A 27,637-nucleotide genomic window follows, 5' to 3' on the forward strand; every position below is an offset into this window, starting at 1 on the left:
CTGCTGGTGACAAAACATTTCAAGGAAGGTGCTGTGAAGCCTGACAACCATAACAGATCTTTTACATGTGTGCGTTTCAAAAGTGGGGTGGAGGGGACAAGGACCCTTGGGTATTTATAAATGTTTTAAATGTTGTTACTGTAGTTTGAACCATGCAATCAATGCATTGTATTATTTTACATAATCTATACTACACAAACAAAGTGGTATGGTCACTGTGGACTATACCATCTCATATCAATTACGCATTCAACCACACCACAAAGTCTCCTTCTCTTCTTGCATTGGCTCGTTTACCTGTTCTAAAATAATGAGAACAAGGCTCTTTTTCTGTTATCCTATGATCCTGACTAATTAGATTCAGGAACCCTAAACCCTTGCTGAGATCCAGTCCCTGAAGATACACACCAGCATTCCTGTCATGTGGAGTAAAGGAAAATCACTGGCTATTCAATATCCCATTACCACAGAAAGAGGGGAGAAAATAATAAAAAGTGCTTTCCTGTTTGTAATGTAAAACCTCAAGCGGAGTGCACGCTATGAATAAACAAACACTCTCTTCCAACCGCAGTGCCAGATTACTGTCTGTGTGCAGGGGTCGTGTTATATTTAGCTGCTTTTCTATTCTCTTTAAAAAGGAGAATACAGTATTTGTCCAGGAGCTTAAATTCTTTAAATATCCTGCCAGCATTGGCTGCAGTCCGACAGGATCAATTCCACACACTGCATTGTTACATTCTTTATCAAAACAAGACAGGATTATATAGCTTGCCTTTAATAAAGACTATACACGTGAGGACTTCCCCTCGTAGTAACTGCTACATCCCTTACCAAGTGCCACTTGGGTATTTTTATGCAGGTTAAACAAACACAGTAATGAACTAAAACACATCTGCAGAGAAGTTGGGCGGACTGACAGTGCAGTGCACAGCCAGGATGCTGAAACTCCACCCACAGCCTTAGAGGAGCACATTTCAAGCCAACACACTGTGTATTAAAAACAATTACAGGCTTCTTATCTGAGGAGGGAGTTCTACAACTCAGCTTATTCAGTCAGCACCAGCACCATACACAACAGATTCAATACTGTGTACATAAGCATTGCATCAAGGAACTATATCCTGCTGTCATCTGTAAAGACTGTCAGAGGGAATATTAACACAAAGCCCAATAACACACACATGGTAAATTCATACAGCCGTGAATCAAAGCCTTTCTCAAAATGTTTTGAATGTTAGTTGTAATGCAATATGATGAAGAGCAGGAGTTTGAGGTGAGCATAGCAGCTATCTGTCTGTCAGGTGCAAGGTCACTTTGCTCACACACTGTGACATTGGAAAACAAATTTCACCCTGTTGTTTTTGTACAAGGTTGAAATACAGGAACTGAAGTCTTGTGCTCAAAGTCTTCAAAGCAATTCAAAAGATTACTAAACATTCAGTGCACTGCCATACCTTCCCATATTATTTTATTTATAGGTTGAAAGAACACACGCATTTTCATTTTAGAACAGAATATTTGGACAGCTTGAACCCAGATGATACAATCACCTCAGGAAGAACACGTTATGAAAACGGGTCCAAAAGGAAGTTATTGAAAAGATTAAAACAGCGGCTTTCGCATTGCTTCCATATATTGCGTTGTAGAATCACTGTGTGTTGCCTACACACACCCTAATCTGAGAGCACAGGAGGAACGGCAATGCGCACAGGAGGAGAAGACTTTAGCTTGTGAAGTTGTAAGACAGCAAGGGTTTGGGTCAGAACACAGGGACATATTGAAGAGACAAGCTGGGACAGCCTGCCAGCGTGCAGGTACAACTCAGACACACATGCAGGCAATCAACTGAAACCTACTACTGAACCAACCAAGAACAAAAGAAGAAAGACGCTGTTGCTGTAAATCAAGAGCAGAGACCAAACAATAAAACCTGCAGAAAAACAAAAAGGAGTTCAAATGAAAATGAATGACAGGCATAATAAAATAAAATACAAAACCAACAAATAACAGCAGCACAAAATTAAACACCTACTAGTTGTTTTATTTTTTTATTTTCAAAAAAGTTAATATTTTAGTTAATTTACCTGCTGTGTAATTGTGAGTGTCTAACAATGCACAATGCAATAGAGCAAGTATAGTTCTAGCCTGTCCCAGTGATCTTGCAGATAGAGGATTAGCATGCATGTTGTTCTCCTGTATGACAGTTTCCTCTTCAGAGGGGGGTCTTTAGGTAGGGTGGCCACATATTTTTTTAGATTTCAACAACAAACAAAAAAAATAGGTTATTATTAACAGTTTTTACCTTAAACATATCTAAAATTAAAATATATAAAAAATGATTTAAAACGTGTAGAAATGCTTTTTTATGCACCAAATCCTGCTACCCTTTCCTTCTCTGCAGCCATCTTGGATTTAAGTGTTGCACTCTACTGACTTTAGCTTTCTGAATTAAAAAAAAATAAACAAAAAAAAATTTAAGAAAAAGTTTACGCTAAGCTTGGTCGTGTTTTTCAATTGAAAGTTAGTTTTTCTTTTAATGCAACAACCTGCCCCTAAAAACGCATCTCACCCAAGTGTCAGGACTGCCCAGAAGGCGTGGCACCTACAGACACGTGTCTGTGCAGTAAATGTGTACTGAAAAAAATGGGTTAGGTGTCATTTTTAAATGCAAGGGTTTTGTTTATAATTTATCGCAACATAACATATTATAGCTTGTTTAAAAGCGTTTTTATGTGTCTGTTAAGAAATTATAACTATTCCAGTTTTGCAATATGTGTTATAGTGTTTGTTTAGGGTTCAAAAGTCATCATAACAATGTTTTACATGTTAAGAATTTGTAAAGAGTGCATTTGCCACTGAAAAGGCAGGTAATGTGATTATTTGTATATAAATAAAGTGTTTAGCATTTTTAATTTATTAATATATTAATCTAATTTAAACTTGTGTAAATTGTTACACAATTGCAACTTTGTCATTTCTATAAAGTTGATATATTTAAAGCATAATATATAATTTGGTATCATATTTGTTGCCGTTGAGTAGTTTAAAACAACAATGGTTAAAATAAATAAAATAAGTATTTAATTAATATGCAAATGACCACTTTGTGACGTTTTGTTACATGTTAAAACTACCAAGCCTAAAAATATTCAACCTACACAGGAGATATGAGCTCAAACGGCAGTCTAATGACAGACACACACACAAGCATATGTCAGAGATCTATGTGATATCAACATTATCTATAGTTTTTAACTGTTTACCTATTATATCAACTACTGTACTAGCGTATTTTAAATGACCTAGTTCATGTTCAGCATTGCTGGAGCCGCGGCACTGTTTCACCCCCCCGTACAACGAAAGGCAGTTTGTCTAAGCTTAATTTCACGCATTTTATTTCTATTTTCAATTAATTCCATTATGTTCTACACGATTTTTGTTTAAAATTTAAGTTCTTGATTTTTTAAATTAAGGATGAAGTAGTGATTAAAATATCACAAAACGCATATTTCAGGGGTTGATCATTTTGTCTAGCAACGGCAAATACATATATTTCATGTATAACTCCATTACTCAAAATCTGTACATATAAATTATCATTTACATTTTTATAATTTAATAACTTTAATAAATGTAATAACTCTATTCCTAATTCCGTACAATAAAGTATTGCTCTGCTGCGTCCGTATAGTACTCGCTGTTAGAACGTTGGGAGCAACGCTCCCCATCATAACAAACAGCGTACTGAGGACTGTTCGAAAATTACAAGTTCGTCACAAGGTCGACCATGATTGGCTCTTGATTTAAATTACGTTTTATTATAGACACCTTCAACAACCAATAGTTTAAGTGTCAGCTCGACCCTGATTGGTTTAGGTGTTGAGATCATCGCGTAAAGGAAAAAAAACGAAAAAAAACGCCCTTCTGTATGACGTACATTTTAGGGCCTACACTGACAAAAAGTTTAGACGGTCTACTTTTAATTTATTACACAAACATGAATCAAAATCGACCAGGACTCATCAACCGTGAGTTTAAAAAAGTGTAGAAAAATAAAACTCGGTGCCGCGGACCCGTTCGAAATGCATATTTTGCACTATCAAGAAAATAGGTGGTGACGTGATGCATTGTTTTGAGATCACTACGAGAAAGTACTACGAGCAAAAATAAATTACATTGCACATGTTATGTCTTCTTCAGTTACTATACTATACTGAAAATGTGTGTTTTAGATTTAATTTAATGTTTTTATTCATTTTCTACCAGTTTGAATATGCTTGAGACCGTATTATTTTCATAAATGGCAGTTTTTAAAGGGAAATAAAACAAAAACCGTCAAAGTATGAGTATGATGAATGTTATTTATGTTTACCGGAGTATTTATACTTCTACAAAATACAGAAAGATGGTGCTTAACTGATTTGTATTTAATTATACAACGAGTTGAAAACTGCCAAGTTCATGAGTATCAGAGAGCGCTCTGAGCAGCGTGGCCATATAGAGGCAGAATTGCCAGGTGCATCTTTGGGCCAACCTACTTTAGGAGTGCTTCTGGCATCACACATGATAAAAGTAGTGCTGGGACGAACACAGGATTTTCATGTTCTGATATTCGCTCAATTTAAATATTTGTTCGTTTTTCAAAAAGTAACAAAAGCCATTATATTGCTCTGAACGCAGGCAGGGACAGCATAGCAGCAGGGGCAGGGTGGCGTGGCCGTGGCCCTGTGTGTGTGTGCCTGTATTTACAGCAAGATGTAACACGTTAAAATAGAAAAATATCCCAGGAGTAAAGAATAAGTTGTGTAGGATTTACTTTGCCCCAGTGAATATTAACTACAAAACAAAAGATGCCAAATAGCAGTTCAAGTTAAACGTTGTTTTGTTTATTCCCAAAATAAATTAGTACATAAAGTTGACAACGCAGATTTATTTCATTTTTTTCATTTCTTGCCATTGCCATTTCTTCACAGTAAACAGTGGCCATCAACATGTTTTCATAAAATAATAAAATGAGGTTTACTTGTGCCTTTATGTAGCTGAACAAGCAAACAAAAACTGAGATTTAACTTTAAACACTTCAAATAAAACAAATGTGCAAATGGCGTTGTGAAGTGAAGGGGAAAAAACTCACCGTTTTGGTTCTCGTTTATTACATTCCACATAACAGAAAGTCACAACAATATTTATAACATGTTCGGTACTGTTTAAGCGAGGCATTTCTGTTCCATGAGATTCTGACTCGCTCTAAAGCAGCACAATGCATTTTTGTCCCAGATGGCTTTCCATAAGGGTGCGCGTGCATAATCTGGTTTCTTTACTTTTTTCTGTCTAAAACTTTAATAGACTTTAATAGAGGCTCAAGAGCTGCTGTGTTGATTCAGTGTTATAAATCTCACACAGAGCTCTTTTTCATTTGCCATTTTTTGAAACTGTTGCGCAAATTCTGGCGAGACGGTAAATAAGTGCAAGGTATTTTTGTCATTTGTAGCGAATACGAATGTCTTATTTTTGTATCCAAATACATGTCAAAAAATATTGGTTTGAATATTTGTCCCAGCACTAGATGAGCGGGCACACGTGTATAATCCAAAGCGAGGACTCAGGAAACCCTTACATTCTTCCATCTGTAGGGAGCTGAAGGAATTGGAAAGTTGCAGTGCTTTATCATAAAACCCTTTCCCTCATGAAATCTCCTCCCTATTAAAATGTAACTATCCCTTTCAGAAATATCTTCTTTATCTTGGATGTGTCTGACCCCACTGCATTAGTGGAACAGAAGAGATTCCCAGAAGCTGTATCATCTTGCCCCTGGGTGACCCAATTCCAGCACAGGGCACTATGCATGTGTGTTTAAATTGCATCTCGTTCTAGGAATACTCACGGAAACGAATTCGTCGAAGCTGATCTTGCCATCTTTGTCTTTGTCTCCTTCCGTCATCAGCTTCTGAATGATCTCCCGGACTTTATAGCCTGGCATTGGAAGGTTAGCCTCTTTGAAAAGTTCCTGGAGCTCATAGTCACACACAAAGCCATTTCCATTGAGATCTGCAATGAAACCCAACACAGTTAACAGTGTAGTACTGCCAAGCCTGTACCCTGCTTAGATGAAGATATTCTAAGATGCATTTACCCATGTAAAACAGTACTCAGATATGGTTCTCATGTTACCATGTTTTTTCTTCCATAACTACGTAAAGTACTCAACAGTAGAATATGTACAAATACTAAGAAGAATTGTAAAATACTCAATGCTAGAATATGTACAGATGCGAAGAATTGTAAAATTATTTCACAAATGTTTATGTTCTTTCTCAACATCTTCATTGAATTACTACACCATGCTGCCCTTATTTCCCATGGTGAGCCATTGACAGACTGTGCTTGGTGTATGGCCCCACAACCAAATGATATTCAACTACTTTTCATTGTCAGACCAAGGAGTTTCAGTTTGTGTTTGTACATCACAACCTGTCATTTCTATACCATGAGTGACCATGAAACACTCACCATGGTCAGCAATGCAGCATGGTTCACCCATGTCCAGAGCCACTACGGTAAAGCACTTTATTAGTTCTGTATGTCAACAATGCAATGCTCACCAACTTTCTCGAAAGCCTCTCGGAGTTCTTCGAGCTCGTCCTTTGAGATCTTGCCCGCCATCTCCCTCAAAAAGGTCCTGTGACGTGTTTCCAAAACTGAGAGTGATCCTGTGGAGAATGAAGTGGAAACTGTGAGCAGCAAGAAGCAAAGCTTCACTCACTCTGCAGCGGCTGGCCTAATATTGGCTTTTCCATTTTTAAATCTTAAGATAAAGAGTTTCCATTTGTATTACAATGCATGTACATGTAACATAACATTTACAAGCACCACAAATTAATTTAAAACTATGACAAACATTTCAGCACTGTGCTTTCATCAGGGTTCAAAAATATCAAAGGAAATCTCCATTGACGAGAATGTGGGGCTCGTTGCCTCTGTGCTAGCCATGCTGTACAGTGTCAATCTGAACTCATCCACTGTTGGGATACTCTGTGCACCTCTCTCCATGCAGTGCACTGCAGTGTGCGGGTTTGTGTTGTAGTGCACATCTATATTTTTTCCCCAACAAAAAGAGAAGAAATTGGATTGCAAGGCAATAAAGGTCATCATCTAGGGCTGTACTGCAGTTTTCATGTCCCAAACAAACTTGATTTACAGCACAGAGAACACAAAGGAGCACATTCAATATGCAAGTGAACCATGAAGAAAAACAACAGCCACTTTATTCTTTTGTCAATAGGTGTTCATGTTCTAAATGCTATAATCTTTGTTTAAATGGCAAACAGTCAGTTATATAAACTAAACATTTCCTCTATTCAACACACAGTAGATATGTACTACTTATTTCCAATTCATTATTGTTACACGGGATAATGTGTATAAATAAATATGAACTTTAATTACATCATCTCTTAGTTCAACAAACCGGCTTATTAAATTAATTAAAAGCCCATCACTCTTTCAGACGAGCAAAGACTCAAGCTCCTGTAATGCAAACCCACGTGTCGACTGCTTCAATAAGCCCTATACCTAGGAACTCTCTCACAAACAACTACCTGCAATAGAAATGTAAACACAGGAGATGAGCCGGCATGACAGTGGCTGCCCTGATTCAGCAGTGAAGCTCATACTAGTTGAACATGGTTCAGTGTGGTTGCTTATAGGGCCGTGAATTTCAAAATAAAACACATTTGAGAACACATGCACATATCCAATACCCACCTAGTTGTAGTCAGCACATTGTCAATTGCTTTACAACTTACTGAATCACAAGTTCTTAGGCCACCCATAATAATTCCATCCAGTATATATTCCAAGCATAGCGTGTGCTGTATTTCATAATACAGTAGTTAGTTTGTGTTTGCCCACTGCATGCTGCTTTCATGTAGGTTACCACACAAGTCTATTACTCCACTGACTCCTGGCTGTCTCCACTGGGTATTTCACTCAAGCATGGAGGGACAGACACTCAGATTGAGCATTCCCAGTGAAGAAGGTACAGCAAGTCGAGTCTGATATTCCACTGACTCCTGGCTGTCTCCACTGGGTATTTCACTCAGGCATGGAGGGACAGACACTCAGAAGGAATGAGTCCCAATTACTGTTCATTATCGACAGCTTCACAAATGCAAGTCAGCGGTGATCACATTCTGTATTTCAGTGGCCTTTAATGTCATTTTCTTTTAGCTTTACAAAAATAATTGCAGTCCAGCACTGCATCATTTGAATGTTGTAAAGTATGAATGGACCTTCAGGCTACATTTAGATAAGAAGCGAACCTCAGGGATGCCATGTTATGTTCACAGTCTCTATCTAAATGGTCTACTCCCTGTTTCACTCTCTATCATGCTGTAACTCCTCTGAGTCTTATTTATCTAAAATCCTGCGAGTGAGGTTGGATGCTACCGAGAGCCTAATGGTTTGACAGCTGCTAAAAGAATGACTATAAACAGGACTGTAATAGTAAAAACCGCATTACATAAAATCACCCTCTCCTTCAGGGGCTGAAACCATGTCCTTCCAGGTCCTGGTATAGCTCTCGATTCTTGATGCTCTTGAGGAAAAGTATAAAAGGGTTCAATTAGCAGGAGCAGATTCTTCTCTTGCCTGTCATCAGGACTGGGGTCAATTCCTGTGTTTCAATTCCAATTCCTTTTTAAAATCCATTCCATTTCCCTTTTAAAACCCATTCCATTTCCTTTTTAAAATCAATCTAATTTCCTTTTTTGAAATCCATTCCAATTCCTTTTTTGAAATCCATTCCAATTCCTTTTTTGAAATCCATTCCAATTCCTTTTTTGAAATCCATTCCAATTCCTTTTTAAAATCCATTCCAATTCCTTTTTAAAATCCAATCCAATTCCCTTTTAAAATCAATTCCAATTCCTTTTTTGAAATCCATTCCAATTCCTTTTTAAAATCCATTCCAATTCCTTTTTAAAATCCATTCCATTTCCCTTTTAAAACCCATTCCATTTCCTTTTTAAAATCAATCTAATTTCCTTTTTTAAAATATTATTATTATTATTATTATTTATTTCTTAGCAGATGCCCTTATCCAGGGCGACTTACAATCGTAAGCAAATACATTTCAAGTGTTACAATACAAGTAATACAATAAGAGCAAGAAATACAATAACTTTTGTTCAAGCAAAGTACAAGTGTGACAAACCACAATTCAATAATACAGCAGATAATAATGATAGTTACAGCAGGATATGATTAAATACAAAATACTACAGGTTAAACACTTGGCAGATTACAGTATTCTGAAGTACAGGATTAAATGCAGTAAAATAGGGGGCAGATAAGAGCAAAATAAAGCACATTTACATGAAGGGTGATAGTGTCCCAGGATACAAACAGAGGAGTTCTACAGGTGCTCTTTGAAGAGGTGAGTCTTAAGGAGGCGCCGGAATGTGGTCAGGGACTGTGCAGTCCTGACATCTGTAGGAAGGTCATTCCACCACTGCGGAGCAAGGGTGGAGAAGGAGCGGGCTCTGGAGGCAGGGGAGCGTAGCGGAGGTAGAGCTAGTCTTCTAGTGCAGGCGGAGCGGAGAGGTCGAGTGGGGGTGTAGGGAGAGATGAGGGTCTGGAGGTAGCTGGGTGCAGTCTGGTCAAGGCATCTGTAGGCTAGTACAAGAGTCTTGAACTGGATGCGAGCGGTGCTCGGGAGCCAGTGGAGCGAGCGGAGTAGTGGAGTAGTGTGGGCGAAGCGAGGCAGAGAGAACACCAGGCAGGCAGCAGAGTTCTGGATGAGCTGGAGCGGACGGGTGGCGGACGCAGGGAGGCCAGCCAGGAGGGAGTTGCAGTAGTCTAGGCGGGAGAGTACCAGGGCCTGGACCAGGAGCTGGGTAGCGTAGTTGGTGAGGAAGGGTCGGATAAATTCCAATTCCTTTTTTAAAATCCATTCCCTTTCCTTTTTTAAATCAAGTCCAATTCTTTTTTAAATCAATTCCATTTCCATTTATTTTTAAAAATAATTCAATTTCCTTTTTAAAATCAATTCCATTTATGCTCTTATTTGAAATCATTCTCTTCCATTTATCATAATTACTATGTGCTCTACTGGACTTTACTCATATATGCAAATAGTTTTACTATAAATTAACTGCTCTTAGTCGAACTCACTCTTAAATGTAATTTACTGTATTCTTTATTTTGCTCTTATTTGAATTTGATCTTATTTGCTACTGATTTTTATTTTACTTTATAACTGCTCTTAACTGTAATGTGATATTCTGCAATTCGATATTGTGTATTGTATAAATTATATTTTGTAATGTGATACTTTGTATTGTGATATTTTGTAACAATTGTAAGTCACCCTGGATAAGGGTGTCTGCCAAGAAATACATAATAATAATAATAATAATAATAATAATAATAATAATAATAATAATAAGTCAAAATTGAACCCTGACTTTGACATCGATTATTGTGCAAATTCTAACTACGATTATCGATCACTATCAAGTTAAAATAAAAAATAAACTTCACAGTAACAGTTCAAAGGAACAACAAGTCCTTTTTATAGTGCATGATATAAAAAAACGAATTCAAACTAATTCTGATGTTTTAAGACATGTTTGATAAATACATTGGCATTTAAACAGAGCACTCTCCAATTTTCATATTCCTACCGTCACTAGCCTTTGCCTTGTTTGTGTAAAATCGGATGCATTTCCAATGTAAACATAATGGTAAATTAAGAAAAATAAATAAATAAATAAATAAATAAATAAATAAATAAAACAACCCCACATCCAAAGGAGAGAAAAAAATACATTAACGCTATGGCCTATTCACATCGAAATAATTCTCTCTCTCTTTTTTTTTTTTTTTAAATTTGCTGTTGAGATTATTTTATGAATTACGTAGCCCAGCCAGGCTGCAGAGATGCATATCACTTTTTGCTGTCACATGTAATCAAAACTTTACATGACTTTGCATAGCCACTTAGATTTACATTATCTTCAGTGAATACAACTACAGTGTACTTTTTCCCCACACAGTTCGTTAGAGGTAGCCTACCCTTTCCTGCAACTGAACTTTCCACAGCAGCACATTCTCTGGTTGATCATTTTGGTTTGGTTGTTGTTTTTTTTTGGTTTATCATCTACTTTTTCTGGATGTTTGTTTTTCAGATGTACAGTGAAGTTTGTTGTATTTCCGTGATAGATAGTTTCTCATTTGCATATTGCACACACTGCCTTGTCCTTGCTTATAAAAGGTACACCGTCTAGTCCATTAAATTTCCCAGAAACGAAAATACTCCCAAACATTACTTTTGGTTGCTCCTGGATTTCACGTACCTGACAAGCAGGTTGCATTCTGGTATTTAACCAGAAACAAAAACAAACAAAAAAAACTTTCAGAAACAGCAGCACATTACAACATAGTAAATGTTAAATAGTATTAGTTTCATTCAAGACAGACAGCTGCAGTTGGGACGGATTTTAAACTAAATAATATGTATAAAATAAATTAATAAAATAACAAGGAGGCTGTGTGGTCCAGTGGTTAAAGAAAAAGGCTTCTAACCAGAAGGTCCCCGGTTCAAATCCCACTTCAGCCACTGACTCATTGTGTGACCCTGAGCAAGTCACTTAACCTCCTTGTGCTCCGTCTTTTGGGTGAGACGTAATTGTAAGTGACTCTGCAGCTGATGCATAGTTCACACACCCTAGTCTCTGTAAGTTGCCTTGGATAAAGGCGTCTGCTAAATGAACAAATAATAAAAATAATATCTATGCAGCATCATCCTGTATTTGTTCACAGTAAATGCATATTCTCAATAACTTTTAGAAGCAACACCACAGATTACGTTCTTGACAGTAAGTTTATATACAAGACAAGTTTTTAATTTCATGGAATATTTGATTTCAATAAAATATTATCGATTTGTTATCGTGGGGTCCCAATCGTGAGCGCTAAAAACATTATCAGTCCATAATGCATTTCATTTGTGCTCCAACAGTATTGTTGAAAACTAATTTATACTTACTTTGGAGCCAAGGTGCACATTTCTTACCAGTCCTTATATTAGTGAATCTATTCCTGAATTATACAGGCATGTAAAACAAGAGGTCATGCAAGTGCCAGAGAGGATAGCATTCACCTACAGTATCTGGTTTCAAATGAATCTCTTTTAGAGAACTCTTTTTTTAAACCTGTCAGATTCTGAAATTCTTGCAAAACTGATCAACTGGCTGCTGAAGTGGAACAGCGAGGATGGAGAGTCCAGGTTTACCCAGTGGAGGTGGGTATTTGAGGATTTGTGTCACATTCCACAACCCGGTTTCTCAGAGACATCGGATTCAGTGGTCAAGAGTTGTATTTTGCATAATGAAGAACTTATCTCAAGCAGCAGAGAGGAGCAGCAACTGGCTCTGGTTGAGACGAAAAGATTCTGGCTCTGGTTGAGACGAAAAGATTCTGGGTGGGGACGTCAAGCATCGCGTAGAAAGAAAGCAACGTCAATGTAAAGGAAGGTAAGTAAGCTGGGCTGAGTGGAGTGGGGGACGGAGGGGGGTGATGCTGGGACGCCAGAATCACTGTCGAGCCCTCTTAAGGTGTCGTGGGCTAGTCGACGAAACACCAAGGATGGAAGGTGCCTACTTGAAGACCCCAGAGAAGTACCCTACTCAGCTCAGTCCAGACAGTTGTCATGCTGATGCGCTAGGGAGGCTGCACAGTGGTTGATCCCTGGAGCCAGCGTTGCAGCCGCTGTGTGTGCTGATGCGTCAGGGAGGCAAAATAGGCTGATCCCTGGAGCCAGCATTACACTTCAGCCATCAACACCAGGCAAAATGATATCTACATCATCAGATGGAAGGAAACGCAGATGGATCACATTAGTTTACAGTAAAAGAAGCTATGTCTAGTTTAAAAAAATGAAAAGCTCTGCCCCACTTTTCAGCTGCTGATGTGCAGGGGTTTTAGTTTGTTGAAAAATAAATAAATAAATAAATTTTACACTAACTAACCTACCAGTGACAGAGATCCCACCCTTTACACTAACCTACCAGTGACAGAGATCCCACCCTTTATACTAACCTACCAGTGACACAGAACCCACCCTTTACACTAACCTACCAGTGACAGAGATCCCACCCTTTACACTAATCTACCAGTGACACAGAACCCACCCTTTACACTAACCTACCAGTGACACAGATCCCACCCTTTACACTAATCTACCAGTGACACAGATCCCACCCTTTACACTAATCTACCAGTGACACAGATCCCACCCTTTACACTAATCTACCAGTGACACAGATCCCACCCTTTACACTAATCTACCAGTGACACAGAACCCACCCTTTATACTAACCTACCAGTGACACAGAACCCACCCTTTACACTAACCTACCAGTGACACAGATCCCACCCTTTACACTAACCTACCAGTGACACAGATCCCACCCTTTACACTAATCTACCAGTGACACAGAACCCACCCTTTATACTAACCTACCAGTGACACAGAACCCACCCTTTACACTAATCTACCAGTGACACAGATCCCACCCTTTACACTAATCTACCAGTGACACAGATCCCACCCTTTACACTAATCTACCAGTTACTCTAGCTTGCTGCTACTGTATGTGCTGCTTGAATAAAATGATAAAATCCTTGCTAAAGCAGACTTACTGAAAGAAAGGCAGGAGTAGCAAACAAGGAGATACACTCAAGATAGCGGGAGGACAGACTTGCCAGAAACTCGAATCTGTAACAGTAGAGTGTGTCTGATAACACTGATGGTTAAGCTGAAGCACACTGCACCTGTATGCAGAGAAGTATTTTCAGGTATGCTGCGTCAATGTGCTGGTATAAAACTGCAACTGTGACTCTCGTTACCATAAGGGTACTTTAAAGGCATACTGTAACTATTCATATTGGGTTTATTACGTACAATTACCAAATCACTATCAATTTTATATTGATTATGACCTGTAGTACTAATTCCATCTGAAGGAAAATGTATGGAAAACAATAATTAAAACCCATGACCAGCAGTCTGAAAATCAGCTGACCCAGCCCAAATCTTTGCATGTCCATAACAAAACCTTGGTCAAAGCCGAAGCCTCCAGCTCATCACTCAGCTATGCCGTGCCTCAGTAGTTCACCAGTGCACAGAGGCAGCTGCCCGCCACTTCACAAAGCCTCTGCAAACCAGGACGGCAAAGTGCTGAGCAGCAGAACGAGGAGGTCAGGGAACATGGCCTCCACACACACCACCCTCACAGAACAATCCAGCGAGAACGCGAGGAGGTCAGGGAGCACGGCCTCCCCACACACCACACTACACCCCGCTCACAGAACAAGCCAGAGAGAGCGCGAGGAGGTCAGGGAGCACGGCCTCCCCACACACCACACTACACCACCCTCACAGAACAAGCCAGCGAGAGCGCGAGGAGGTCAGGGAGCATGGCCTCCACACACACACCACACTACACCCAACTCACAGAACAAGCCAGAGAGAGCGCGCAAGGAGGTCAGGGAGCATGGCCTCCCCACACACCACACTACACCACCCTCACAGAACAAGACAGAGAGAGCGCGAGGAGGTCAGGGAGCATGGCCTCCACACACACCACACTACACCCCGCTCACAGAACAAGCCAGCGAGAGCGCAAGGAGGTCAGGGAGCATGGCCTCCACACACACCACACTACACCCCGCTCACAGAACAAGCCAGCGAGAGCGCGAGGAGGTCAGGGAGTATGGCCTCCACACACACCACACTACACCACCCTCACAGAACAAGCCAGAGAGAGCGCGAGGAGGTCAGGGAGCATGGCCTCCACACACACCACACTACACCCCGCTCACAGAACAAGCCAGCGAGAGCGCAAGGAGGTCAGGGAGCATGGCCTCCACACACACCACACTACACCCCGCTCACAGAACAAGCCAGCGAGAGCGCGAGGAGGTCAGGGAGCATGGCCTCCCCAGACACCCCCCGTCACAGCAGCAGAACAAGCCATACTACACTCATGTTGCTGGAATCTGGTCAGGTTCCTACCGCCTTCCTGGAATGTGTCCCTGTCTCCTTGTTAACATTTTATTTTAAAAGTTTATTTTTTTCCTTTTCAGAACATTAATCTACAGCATCACTGGTTAAAAGAGTTGTGTAAGAAATGCCAGTTCAATAACTCAACAGAATTTACTTCTAGGTCATTTACAAAAACCCATTAAAATGACTGTTCCATTAACAATAAACCTTGTGAACATGTACAGACATGTTACACATAAAAACAAAACACTGTACAAAAAAGAATTATTCACTTTAAACTCAATGTAAAGGGATGCATGGAAGAGAGTGCACTCCCCAGACTGTAAACAACGGAGCACACTTCACCAATTTGCTATTAAATCTGCAGCTCTGCAGGCAGAACACTGAGAAGAAAACTCCCAACCCGGCACACAGGAGCAACCCTGCTGTGAAAATGTAAAGGCTAGACCCCCATTTGTCCCAAAATGAAAGTAAAAGACGACGCCATAGTCCTGACCTGAAGCTGCAGTCCTGTGAGCGGTCTGCCTCCACGCCCTGTGTGCTAATCTAAAAACCCAACATTCCTGTCTGGCTCACAGAGGCCAGTGCAGTCGACATGCCAGAACACTTCCTGCCAGCAGCCTTCTACCGCTTGGTTTGTTTTTATTTCTACTCCCAGCTGAACTTTAGCTAGGCACTCATCTTGCACACAGTACCACAGCTCACCGTGTCTTCGATTACTGTACCTGGAATAACTTCCATGCTTTCTTTTCCTTAATGCATTTAGTGGCTGTGTGTGAAAATACAAATCTGAACAGATGCAATGAAAATGACATGCTGTGCAAGGATATTTATAGACCTTTATTGCCAGTTGCCAGCCCTACTGATTTAGGCTGTCCCATCCACCCCCCCCCGCCGATCTAAAAACCAAGTAAAGTACTTCAAATCAAATTTAAATAAGCCTGATGAACTACCTGAAAAGTCCTGGTACACACAAAATCCAAACAAGTAGAAAGTAGAGTTATAGAGGGGAAAACCCATTCTGCACCACATTGTTCTACAGTTTCACGGATGCTGATTAGCACCCATCTTGGCGTGCTACCATACTGTAGATAAGGTAGTCGAAGAATAATCCGGGTCTGTGAAACCAGCCCTTGTGGGATCTTACAATAAACTGGAATACACGGTTAAACGTGTGTTAAAACGGCTGAATGAAAACCAACCAAGCTGCTAATAAAAGAGGGCACTGGCCAGCAACAGAACAAGGCAAGCAAATCATAAAATAGTGAGATCTTCAGAGACATTACTCAATACGTGCACGAGAGAGAGTAGAGACAATACCCTGCAGCTTGAGGGAATGATCTCTGGACCTGCACTGGAAACAATATCAATCTACATTCATACACTACAGTAGGCACTCATTCAGGGTTAACTGGAGTCTCTACTGTGTTCCAATTTCACAGAAATCACTTTTTTGCAGCTTGTTTGGATAATCAGCAAGTGTACTAGTCGAGTGTCTATTTAGAGTGCTATTGTTTTTAAACAGCTGGCTATTCTTTTTTTATATAGTGATTTTTAATACAGGTCTAAAATTATAATACAAATCGCTACAGTCACTTATTTTGTTTCCCATTGTAGTTTATAGCTTGTGTATTCTGCTCCTTGCATTAAACAGTGCCCAGTGTCTTGTACACAAATTTACCTGCAACAACAAATAAAAGAAGGCTCCTACATCCCCCAGCCAGCACTTCTTGCACAAGAAGACTGATTCATTCCCATATTCTCTGGCCAACCACCTTAAATGGATAACAACTCATAATACTGGAATAGCCAGTGCAGAAAACTGATGCCATTTCAAACAGAATTCCAAAAACAACTCGTCCTATTTACCCAAATAGGGACCGAGTTATCAACATGCAAGTGCCAGGTAAAAAGCTGAATGCCAAGCTGGAAACAGTTAGGAATGAAGCTCAGGTACTGCAGTTTCAGACTTCCAAAAACAAGGAGAAAATACTGCAAAGCAATTTTAAACATTATTAAAAGCATTAATCCAGCACTTCATTTCCACATTATAAATCACATGTGAGAATGTGACAGAAAAAGAATGAATCTTGGTTATAAATCTCCCTCCCGACCTGTTAGGGCGCTGTGTAAAGGGAACAGAGTGCCCCGGACTGGATGGCCTGACAATTCATTCCAAGGGATAGGTGAAAAGGGGGCGGAGCTACGGTACACCAAGTCATCGACCCAGAAGGGAAGCGATGTGGCAACCTTGGATTGAAGGAGAAACGGTTGCACTCGCTAACCAAGGGGCCGTGACTGACAGTACAAAAGGGGACGGAGCAAGGTGATCTGTTCCTTTTGTTATGGTTAAGAGAGAACGGCTAAAGGACGAGCGTAAAATAACCGTGAGTGTTTAGTCTTTGTTTGTTTTGTCGAGTCTAATTGTACTGTTTGTTATTTATTAGACGGCTAACACGATCCGGAGCTGTCACTACAGGCCAGCACAAACCCGGACGGCCCAGGGGACTTTTTTGACCTGAAAAAATAAACAAACAATGACCAGGGGACACAAATGGAGATTAGATAAACGGGCATTCAGAGCAGAAAATAGGAGGCACTTTTTTTACACAGAGAATTGTGAGGGTCTGGAACCAACTCCCCAGTAATGTTGTTGTTAGAGGGCTAACACGATCCGGAGCTGTCACTTAAGGTCAGCACAAACCCGGACAACACTGCACCGTTGTTCATGGATAAATTGTATATTCACCACTTGCACATCAGCACTCACTGTGGACTTGTGATCGTGTGTGTGTGTCTTGTGTGTGTTTAATACTGTGTATATTATTTTGGGACAGTAACCTGTAGTTTAAACAGTGCGATACACATTGCTGTGTATTGCCTGGGATTATTGTTTACGGTTACAAACAACTTGGATTACAACCCCCCCCCCCCCCAAATAAAACATTGTTTGGACATTGCAATCACTTATTTGTCATTACTTGTGCACCGCATTACTTCAACACCTGCGCACTACAGCCACTTTGCCACAGAGAAATATTAAGAATTTGTAATAATGCCAAGAGATCCTATCCTGGTCAGATGTCTCCCCATACACAACATACAGCACAGCACAGCACAATTCTAAAGAGGCATCTCTCTGTGCACACAGCAAAGCACAACACAATTCTAAACAGGCATCTTTCTGTGCACACAGCACAGCACAATTCTAAAGAGGCATCTATCTGTGAACACAGGACAGCACAATTCTAAAGAGGCATCTATCTGTGCACACAGCACAGCACAACACAATTCTAAACAGGCATCTTTCTGTGCACACAGCACAGCACAATTCTAAAGAGGCATCTATCTGTGCACACAGCACAGCACAATTCTAAAGAGGCATCTCTCTGTGCACACAGCACAGCACAGCCCAGCACAATTCTAAAGAGGCATCTCTCTGTGCACACAGCACAGCACAGCCCAGCACAATTCTAAAGAGGCATCTTTCTGTGCACACAGCACAGCCCAGCACAATTCTAAAGAGGCATCTCTCTGTGCACACAGCACAGCACAGCACAATTCAAAAGCTACACTAAGTTAAAGTACAATGCTTGTTTGTGATTCGTAATAAGTTAATGTGTATCATGTGTTGGGTGTCTCTTATTGTTTAAGAGGTATTATTGCACACAGTTTGAGCATCTCAAACTGCACAAGACAAACTTCCAGCACTCATTTCTGTACACAGTATATACTGTTTATCAAGTTTAAGTATTTTCTAGTGAAGATCAGCATCAACCTAATCTGCAAACGTGTTTCGGTGCTTTTTCCAAATGTGGCCAACCTCGGAAGTTCTTGTCCAGCGTCAGTCACTGGGGGATTGTGGGATAGCATTGTGCTATGTTTTAAAGAAACCCATGACAGTACTACATTCAGAAAAAAAACTGCCCGAGCAATGAATGCTTCAACGGAAAGAACGTTTGTCGTTATTTTTATTTTCGCTATACATACGACTTTCGCCAAGGACACGTATATTCCGCGAAGCGCCCATTAAATATTTCTGGGTTTCAGAGTCAGCCCAGATTGTTCAAATCATTTTTGTTTCTTCATTCTCCCACTTGCTGACTCAATTATCTTTTTTGGCTAACCTTTGACAGCCACATTGCAGTAGTGAAAACAGCTTGACGCGTGCAGCTCTGTTCCCGTCGGCTTCTTCTCCAGCCCACGCCTCCCTGCTACGTGATGACTGGCCAAATCCGGTACGATATAGCAAACCAGGCCAGGGGCGACGTGGCAGGCGTGGAACTCCCTTCTCTAAGGCCAGGGCTGATGTGGCAGGCAGTGGAACTCCCTTCTCTAAGGCCAAGGTCGACGTGGCAGGCAGTGGAACTCCCTTCTCTAAGGCCAGGGTCGACGTGGCAGGCAGTGGAACTCCCTTCTCTAAGGCCAGGGTCGACGTGGCAGGCAGTGGAACTCCCTTCTCTAAGGCCAGGGTCGACGTGGCAGGCAGTGGAACTCCCTTCTCTAAGGCCAGGGTCGACGTGGCAGGCAGTGGAACTCCCTTCTCTAAGGCCAGGGTCGACGTGGCAGGCAGTGGAACTCCCTTCTCTAAGGCCAGGGTCGACGTGGCAGGCAGTGGAACTCCCTTCTCTAAGGCCAGGGTCGACGTGGCAGGCAGTGGAACTCCCTTCTCTAAGGCCAGGGTCGACGTGGCAGGCAGTGGAACTCCCTTCTCTAAGGCCAGGGTCGACGTGGCAGGCAGTGGAACTCCCTTCTCTAAGGCCAGGGTCGACGTGGCAGGCAGTGGAACTCCCTTCTCTAAGGCCAGGGTCGACGTGGCAGGCAGTGGAACTCCCTTCTCTAAGGCCAGGGTCGACGTGGCAGGCAGTGGAACTCCCTTCTCTAAGGCCAGGGTCGACGTGGCAGGCAGTGGAACTCCCTTCTCTAAGGCCAGGGCTGACGTGGCAGCAGTGTGTAACAAACTCACCTTTAACAAAAGCTAACTAAATAAAGAAAAAGTTACCTCCCTGAATGAACCATACAGTATATAAATATTAATACAGAGGGAAAGTACAGTGAAAAGGACGCATAATTCTTTGTATTCCACTTCCCAAAGAAAAAGGAAAATATCAATCATTTAAACCAGACCACAGATTTACGGTTATATCAATCCTGCTTTTTTTTTTTTCCTCCATCTAGATTTAACTGAGCTTGGGACAAAAGAGAAAAGAAAAATAATAAATAAATAAAACAATGCTGCAGCAAAGTACCATTAAAAAAGAAATGTATTTGTAATATCAAGCACTGATCAGTAACATTGCATCACAAGATATTACACTCAATTCACACTGTTAAATCACTCCAAACAAACCACATTCAATCATATAGGCTACCGTTCAAAGACAAAGAAAGCACTGCATTTCTATTTTCAAACAAACCAATATACACGGTTAACACGTTTAAACAGCAAACACAGACAACAAAGTGTTAGCACGTTAGCGACTCAATCCCGGTCAAAGTTAGTTTTATAGTTATTTAAACCCAGCCCGCTCATATAAGCATGGTAAACCATTAATATTTTAGTACTTTGGGTTTATTCAATAGGCCTCCAAACCTATTAAGGACAGTAGATCTGAAGTAGAGAGAAAAAAGAAACTCCACTTCAAAACACAGTATCAAAAACAAAAAGAAAGTAAAAAAAATAATAAAAAAAAAAGAAAAAAAAAACATGTTTGATCTCACCACTCCCGGGTACCCTCTTGCTTGCAGAACATTGCATCTCGAGATGAAAGTAGAATTTGGAGACTACAGTCCAAGCGATGTAAATATTCATCAGCTTAAAAGTTTGCTGCATACCATCAATACTTCGCCTTCAAACAATATTTTGTTCGAAATACTAATAAATACAGAGCTAACGGGAGACTGACAATGACGATGAACTTCTGACTAGTGAAACAAACAAACAGATTCACTACTTTAACAGTTTCCCTCATTGCTACACTCCCCAGCACAGCAATTGCTCATAGAAACCGATTGCCAAAATGTGTGGACACACACCTTGAGCATACATAACTCCATTGAGAAAAAACTGCAAGAACACCCCCTCCCGACCCGATATAGAACTGCAGAACCAATAGAAAAAATAAAAGGTCGATTTAAAAGAGCTAGTCCTAACAATGTACCATTAATAGGAGACTTTATTACATTAGAAAAACTAAACATAAACAAGGATACCTGGCCAGGTTTAAGTGTTGTTCAATTAAGTCCAAGACATGGTGCGATTCTTGCAACATATAGAAACATTTATTATTCTTTATGCATCAGTCACCACAAGTGGAACTCCCTTCTCCAAGGCCAGGCCAGGGCGTATTGGGAGTGTGGTGTTACAGTAACTCCCCTCTCTGCACATTGCTGTGGTTTTTGTTTGAGGTGACAGGGGATGTGGTATTACTGCAGTGCAAAAAAGAATCATCACGGCAGATACACAATTCACACATTTTGAATAATGCCGTGCCATCTCATACGTGAACATGAAATCCAACATTTAATCAAACAAATTATTTGATTGCAATCTTATTCCTCTAGGTTTTAAGTAGCATTTGGGTGAAACTTTCTGCTGCTTATTTTAGGTCACATTTCCTATATCAGATTTTAGCACATATAACCACATTGCAAATGGGTGGAGCAATACTGTTATTACACTCGGAGCCTAAAGAGGGCTGTGTGGGAGGGATGCTGGCATGAGAAGAAACAGGAGCCCTGGACAGCTAGAGCACAGTAGTCTACACAGACCCTCCTTCGCTGCTGTCCCTACAGCGCTGTAAACCTGCATTTCATTCACTTAACATTTGAACATTTTTCTATAAACATCCTTTTACCATTTAAACTCAAATACTGGCCTACATTCTCAACAACAAAATAGACTTGATTGAGTTTTTATATTTTACTTCTGTATTTATTTCAAATGTGACTTGCTTTTTACAGCATGCAGGATTCAATTACAGTGGTTTAAAAGGCATCACGGCTTTACCAAACATGAAACCTTTTAAAAAATCAAAGCAAGACCCTCATAAAACAGACTGTTCTCCGTTAACCTTTTACTAAAATACCGCCCCACATGGGATTGATATTTTCATTTACTGTTCAGACCTCTCCAGCCTTAATTCAAACACTGATTGTTACTCCAACAATCAGTACTGTATTTGGATTGATTGCTTTGACTGGTGGGTACATTGCTGGACACTGTGCACATTAAAGAGTGAATAGCCTGCAGCAGCATATTTAACTCCAGTAGAATCTCCTGCCCAAACTGCTTACTGGGGAGTCTTACCCTCCACAGGCCATGGAAACTGTTGGGTGACTGAAGGGGGGGTTGACTGCAATAGAAAATGGACATGCCACGTCTCAAAGGAAAGCAGGTTTGATCTGGAAATACAAACACTACTACACAAATGCACAAGCAGTTGCTTGCCAGCCTTCACTACAATTTGTTTTACTGTACTGTATGGAAGATTAAATGCACACACACTGCTTCTAATAAAATACCTGTACAGTAGCGCTGGATCACAGCACTCTGCTTCTATAATGAAAAGCATGTTTAGTAGCGCTGGATCACAGCACTCTGATTCTATAATGAAAAGCATGTACAGTAGCGCTGGATCACAGCACTCTGCTTCTATAATGAAAAGCATGTACAGTAGCGCTGGATCACAGCACTGATTCTATAATGAAAAGCATGTAGAGTAGCGCTGGATCACAGCACTGATTCTATAATGAAAAGCATGTAGAGTAGTGCTGGATCACAGCACTCTGATTCTACAATGAAAAGCATGTACTATAGCGCTGGATCACAGCACTCTGTGCTGACTCCGCTTCCAGCCTCCTGAAAGGAGGTTCAGAATAATGTTAGGTTATTATCTTAACCCTGGTTCCCTGAAATAGAAATGTATCCATTACATAATGCGTTAACTTTGCTTACCTTTGCAAAGCTGTCCCGCAGTGACCGGCAACATCACCACGCCAGTCTCCACCCCTCCTGGAAGGTACTAGGCTCCATGATGACGGTTGAACAGCACCAGTTAATTTTTTTCTTCTTCAGCCTGCTGTGTGTAATGTACGCAGCGACCCAAGATTGTAGTGGATACATTTCTATTTCAGGGAAGCAGGTTTATGATAATTTTCAAAAATTGCCCCGCCAGGAAGTGAGCTCCTAGAGAGACCGAGTCGATTAACATGGCAAGCAGAAAGTACACCTTCAATGTCAAGGGTGATTTCCCCTCAACAAAATGGTCTTACTGCAGAATGACCGGCATGGGACATGTAATGGGGTTGAAGTGTCGCATCAGACACCAGGTCTGGAACACAGCCCGCATATACCCGTACTGGGCTCACGTAGAAGCGGCCCTGACATTCTGAAGAGTTGAACTAACTCTCTCAGACAGCCCTAGCTGGCTAAAATGCAGCCGTTCAGGGGCCAGACCCAGAGCTGTAGGGCAAATGAGCCAGTCATATAGATAATTTAACTCCGATTCCCATGAGCCTCAGGAGGGGCCAGTATAGAATCTGTGCACTTTCAAAAAGCTAGTGAGGAGCTAGTGAGAGGCCGAACGGCAGCACACAGAACTCGTAGGCTTTTCCGTGGAAGGAGAAGCGCAGGTACTTTCTGTTGCCTCGTAGTACATGGAAGTAGGCATCTTTCAGGTCCACCGTGGTGAACCCGTCGCCTGTCCTGACTGTGCGCAAAGAGTTGCTGTGTGGACAGCATCTTGAACTTTCTGCTCCTCAGGAACAGATTGAGCTGTCCGAGGTCGCGAATGGGTCGGAGACCGCCGTTCCGTTTGGACACCATGAAGAACCGAGACTAACTCCACACACCACTCCCTCCCCCCCCACAGTCTGTAGCTGCTCTCCTTGCAGGTGTCACATTACTGTAGGTGTGTTAGACAGTGCAATGCATGACTCAGAAGGGTTACTCTGTAGCTGAGGGGGTGCAGTATAAGGATGCTTGCACTGTGCCCACCCTGCTGCTGGTCTGAATACAGAGCAGAGCTAAATCAGACCCCAGGACACAGCAAGTCAAGTCATTCCAAGCTGGCTTATTGATCTTATGTACTTGCATTGAAGCATGTGGCCTCTAAGGTAAAGTATGACAATTTAAAAAGAGCCCTTTATATCAGCTGCATTTTCACAACATTTCATTTTCCACCGGTTTAATATGAATAGAATAATGTCTGGGTCAAAAGATATTATTTCACAATAATAATGCATAGGTCAGAATATATTATTATTTCACAATAATAATGCATAGGTCAGAATATATTATTATTTCACAATAATAATACATAGGTCAGAATATATTATTATTTCACAATAATAAGGCAGAGGTTGCGTTGGCTTTTCTTACATGCCCAAAATACACATTTTAACACAAAAGCTAATCAACTCCAGGGATGTGCATTTTGAGACATTTTTATGAACGTTTAAACTCTATGCCATGTAGTAGTTTGAAAAATCTCTGTGTATAGATATACATATAAAACACAGACACACTTTTTTCTGTTATAACTTATATATACTAACAGTAGACCGTTCCCATGACAACGGGACGGGATTCTAAGCAGTGTTTGTTGCCATCATCTACGTGTGGTTTCATATTTTTCCGCATTCCAATAACAGCAACAGCATCGCTGTGTCTAAGCGAAGATTCTTGAAAAACTGTGCGTATGTTTTTTTTTTGCCCAGCAGCTCTTTCACACACAATAACAAAAGCACAACGTTAAATTAGGCGACTGCAAAAATGAAATGAGTTAAAAGTAGGATCGGGGATGAACAATTCATGTAATTTGTCAGCTCTGCTTTAAATAAAATTAAAAAGGGACCAGAATTAGGCTCAGGCAAGATATGAAGGCAAAAGCAAAGATTGTTTTGCAATTAACAGCTTTTTTCTGAGTTTAGTTATGAAACAGAATCAGCTAAATCTGTCACCCGATTAAAAATAAAACACGAAAACTTCAAGCCCTACGAATCCGAACAAATATTCTTTGACATGTATTCGGATACAAAAAATCAGATGTTTGTATTCGCTAGAAATGACAAATTCCTTGCACTTATTTACCGCCTCACCAGAAATTGCGCGACAGTTTCAAAAATGGCAAATGAAAGAGAGCTCTGTGTGATGTGAGATTAATATAAAAAAGAAAAAAAAAACAGAAGCTCTTGAGCCTCTATTTAAAAGTTTTAGACAGCAAAAAGTAAACAAACCAGACTATGCGCGCACGCATAGTGATCTTTAGGGAAAGCCATTTGGGTCATAAAAGCATTGTGCTGCTTTAGAGCGTGCGCAATCAGTGCCCAACTTGCTGGAAATGTATACTGATTTTTATATACTGAATATACTGTACTACATATTTTTTGGTGCGACCTTGTTATGCGGAATGTAATAAACAAGAACCAAAACAGTGAGTTTTTTTCCCCTTCATTTCACAACGCCATTTCCACGTTTGTTTTATTTGCAGTGTTTAAAGTTAAATGTCAGTTTTCGTTTGCTTGTCCAGCTACAACAAAGTAAACCTCAGGTTGTTACTTTATGAAAACGTGTCTATGGTCACCGTTTACTGTGAAGAAACGTCAATGGCAAGGAATGAAAAAAAATGTAAAAAAAAAAAATGCGGTGTCAACTTTATGTACTATTTATTTCGGGAATAAACAAAACAACGTTTAACTTGAGTTGCTATTTGGTAGCTTCTTTACCTACTGTGGCAGAGCGGATGTCTGCCTGGAAGAAATGTGTTGGGGTTTGGCAGGGCTGTTCTAATTTTGTCTTTTACTTTTGTAATTAACAAAATAAGGCACAAAAGTGCTGTTAAAAATACCACTGTTGTCTCTGGGCCTGCTTAAAAAGGGCTATCGGACCTTTAAAATAAGAACAATTTTTCACACTGCTTGAAGTGTGGTTTTGTATAGAGATTTTCCACTTGCAAACTCACTGTTAAAATGAGATTGTCAGCAGTTAGAGGGGGTATAAGTTACAGTTTCACACCCTTGGTGGTTATTTCTAAACCTACATCAAATATGCATTTAAAAAACAAACAGCATTTTCAGATGTAGCACCCATGTTAAAAAAGGACATTGGTTAGTAACAGGGGTAGAAATTAGACTCATTGCATAGCAGCTGGATCCATTCCTGGTTTTATGAGTTTAACAAGACATCCCTGAGTTTGTTACCTTACACACTGTGGCTAATCAAGAACATATTAAAACCTGGAATGGGTGAAACTGCTACAGTATGCAATAGAAGTCTTCCATGTAGGAAGTCTAGCAAAATAATAAAATATAGGCAGAAATAGCAATAGAATTTTACAAAAAACAGAGTGTCATTAAACCGGTGAGAAATCGTCGTCTCCAGCTAAGAGAACACCCCTCAGGAAGCAAGCAAAGTGTTCTCTTAGCCGAAGTGTTCTTTAAAATGAAGTTGACCATCAGACACAATATGAATCAATAAATAAATACATATTTATTTATTACTTGTCAGGACGCACATGCATCCACATGAATAGAATAGAATAGAATAAGAGAAAAGCAACAGGCAAGTGTATATTAATAAACAATAATAATAAAGTAACAGACAGACTAATGTTAATAAACTGTCAAACTAAATTAGCACAGCACCCCTACACAAGTTAAATGCAGCAGCAGGTCTAGATTAATTATGAATACCTGTACAGGAGCAATATTCAAGACATGCACAAAATGATTTAACAGAATGGTGAAGCAACTCACCAGAACGGAAAACACCAAATTGCTTGGCGACTTGTGTCTGATTCAGGCTTTTTTCAGGATCTCGAACAATTTCCAACTTTTTGTAAGAAGAGAAACAGCGGCGCATTTCGCTGTTTGTTTACATGCCATTTTGTAGCAATGAGATGCACTCGTGGAAATCAGAATACAAAACGAGGCAATGACATGACGGTGGTTCTGGAAAGATTTAATAAACCAATCAGTGTGCCTCAAGACACTCTCGCGATGACAAGTTACATTTGAAAAAGATTGAAAAACCATTTGAATTTCAGTTTGATAATGAGGAGAATGGTGAAGCAACTCACCAGAACGGAAAACACCAAATTGCTTGGCGACTTGTGTCTGATTCAGGCTTTTTTCAGGATCTCGAACAATTTCCAACTTTTTGTAAGAAGAGAAACAGCGGCGCATTTCGCTGTTTGTTTACATGCCATTTTGTAGCAATGAGATGCACTCGTGGAAATCAGAATACAAAACGAGGCAATGACATGACGGTGGTTCTGGAAAGATTTAATAAACCAATCAGTGTGCCTCAAGACACTCTCGCGATGACAAGTTACATTTGAAAAAGATTGAAAAACCATTTGAATTTCAGTTTGATAATGAGGAGTTATGGTTACTTTATCAGTTGTGAATGAATTGCTTGTTCCTGTTCCTTTAGGCGGAGCATTTACAACGGAGAAATCAGTTTCACCACAAGGGTGTTCTCTTAGGCAAAGTGTTCTCTTAGGAGGTGCTCCCATACACAGAGACTACTGTATTCTTAAAACGTACTTCGTACAGAATATGGTT

At 40.4% G+C, this 27,637-nt stretch overlaps 1 protein-coding gene across 3 annotated transcripts in view; it reads right to left on the reverse strand.

Annotated features, from left to right (window-relative positions):
- LOC117430773 (plastin-3) overlaps nucleotides 1-27,637 on the reverse strand; it is an 84,373-nt gene that overhangs the window by 32,020 nt on the left and 24,716 nt on the right. For 2 of the 3 annotated variants that reach the window (XM_034051231.3, XM_034051229.3), the window contains exons 2-3: nucleotides 6,603-6,710; nucleotides 5,885-6,048 (exon numbers count right to left, since the gene is read on the reverse strand). In XM_034051231.3, coding sequence (XP_033907122.1) covers nucleotides 5,885-6,048; nucleotides 6,603-6,663 — 225 coding nt within the window. In that variant the 5' untranslated portion in view covers nucleotides 6,664-6,710. Of the gene's footprint in view, nucleotides 1-5,884; nucleotides 6,049-6,602; nucleotides 6,711-15,566; nucleotides 15,657-27,637 lie in introns of those variants that run through there. The other variant, XM_034051230.3, reaches the window with a different exon arrangement.

This window comes from Acipenser ruthenus, chromosome 26, assembly GCF_902713425.1.
Source record: "Acipenser ruthenus chromosome 26, fAciRut3.2 maternal haplotype, whole genome shotgun sequence".
NCBI classification, from domain to species: domain Eukaryota; kingdom Metazoa; phylum Chordata; class Actinopteri; order Acipenseriformes; family Acipenseridae; genus Acipenser; species Acipenser ruthenus.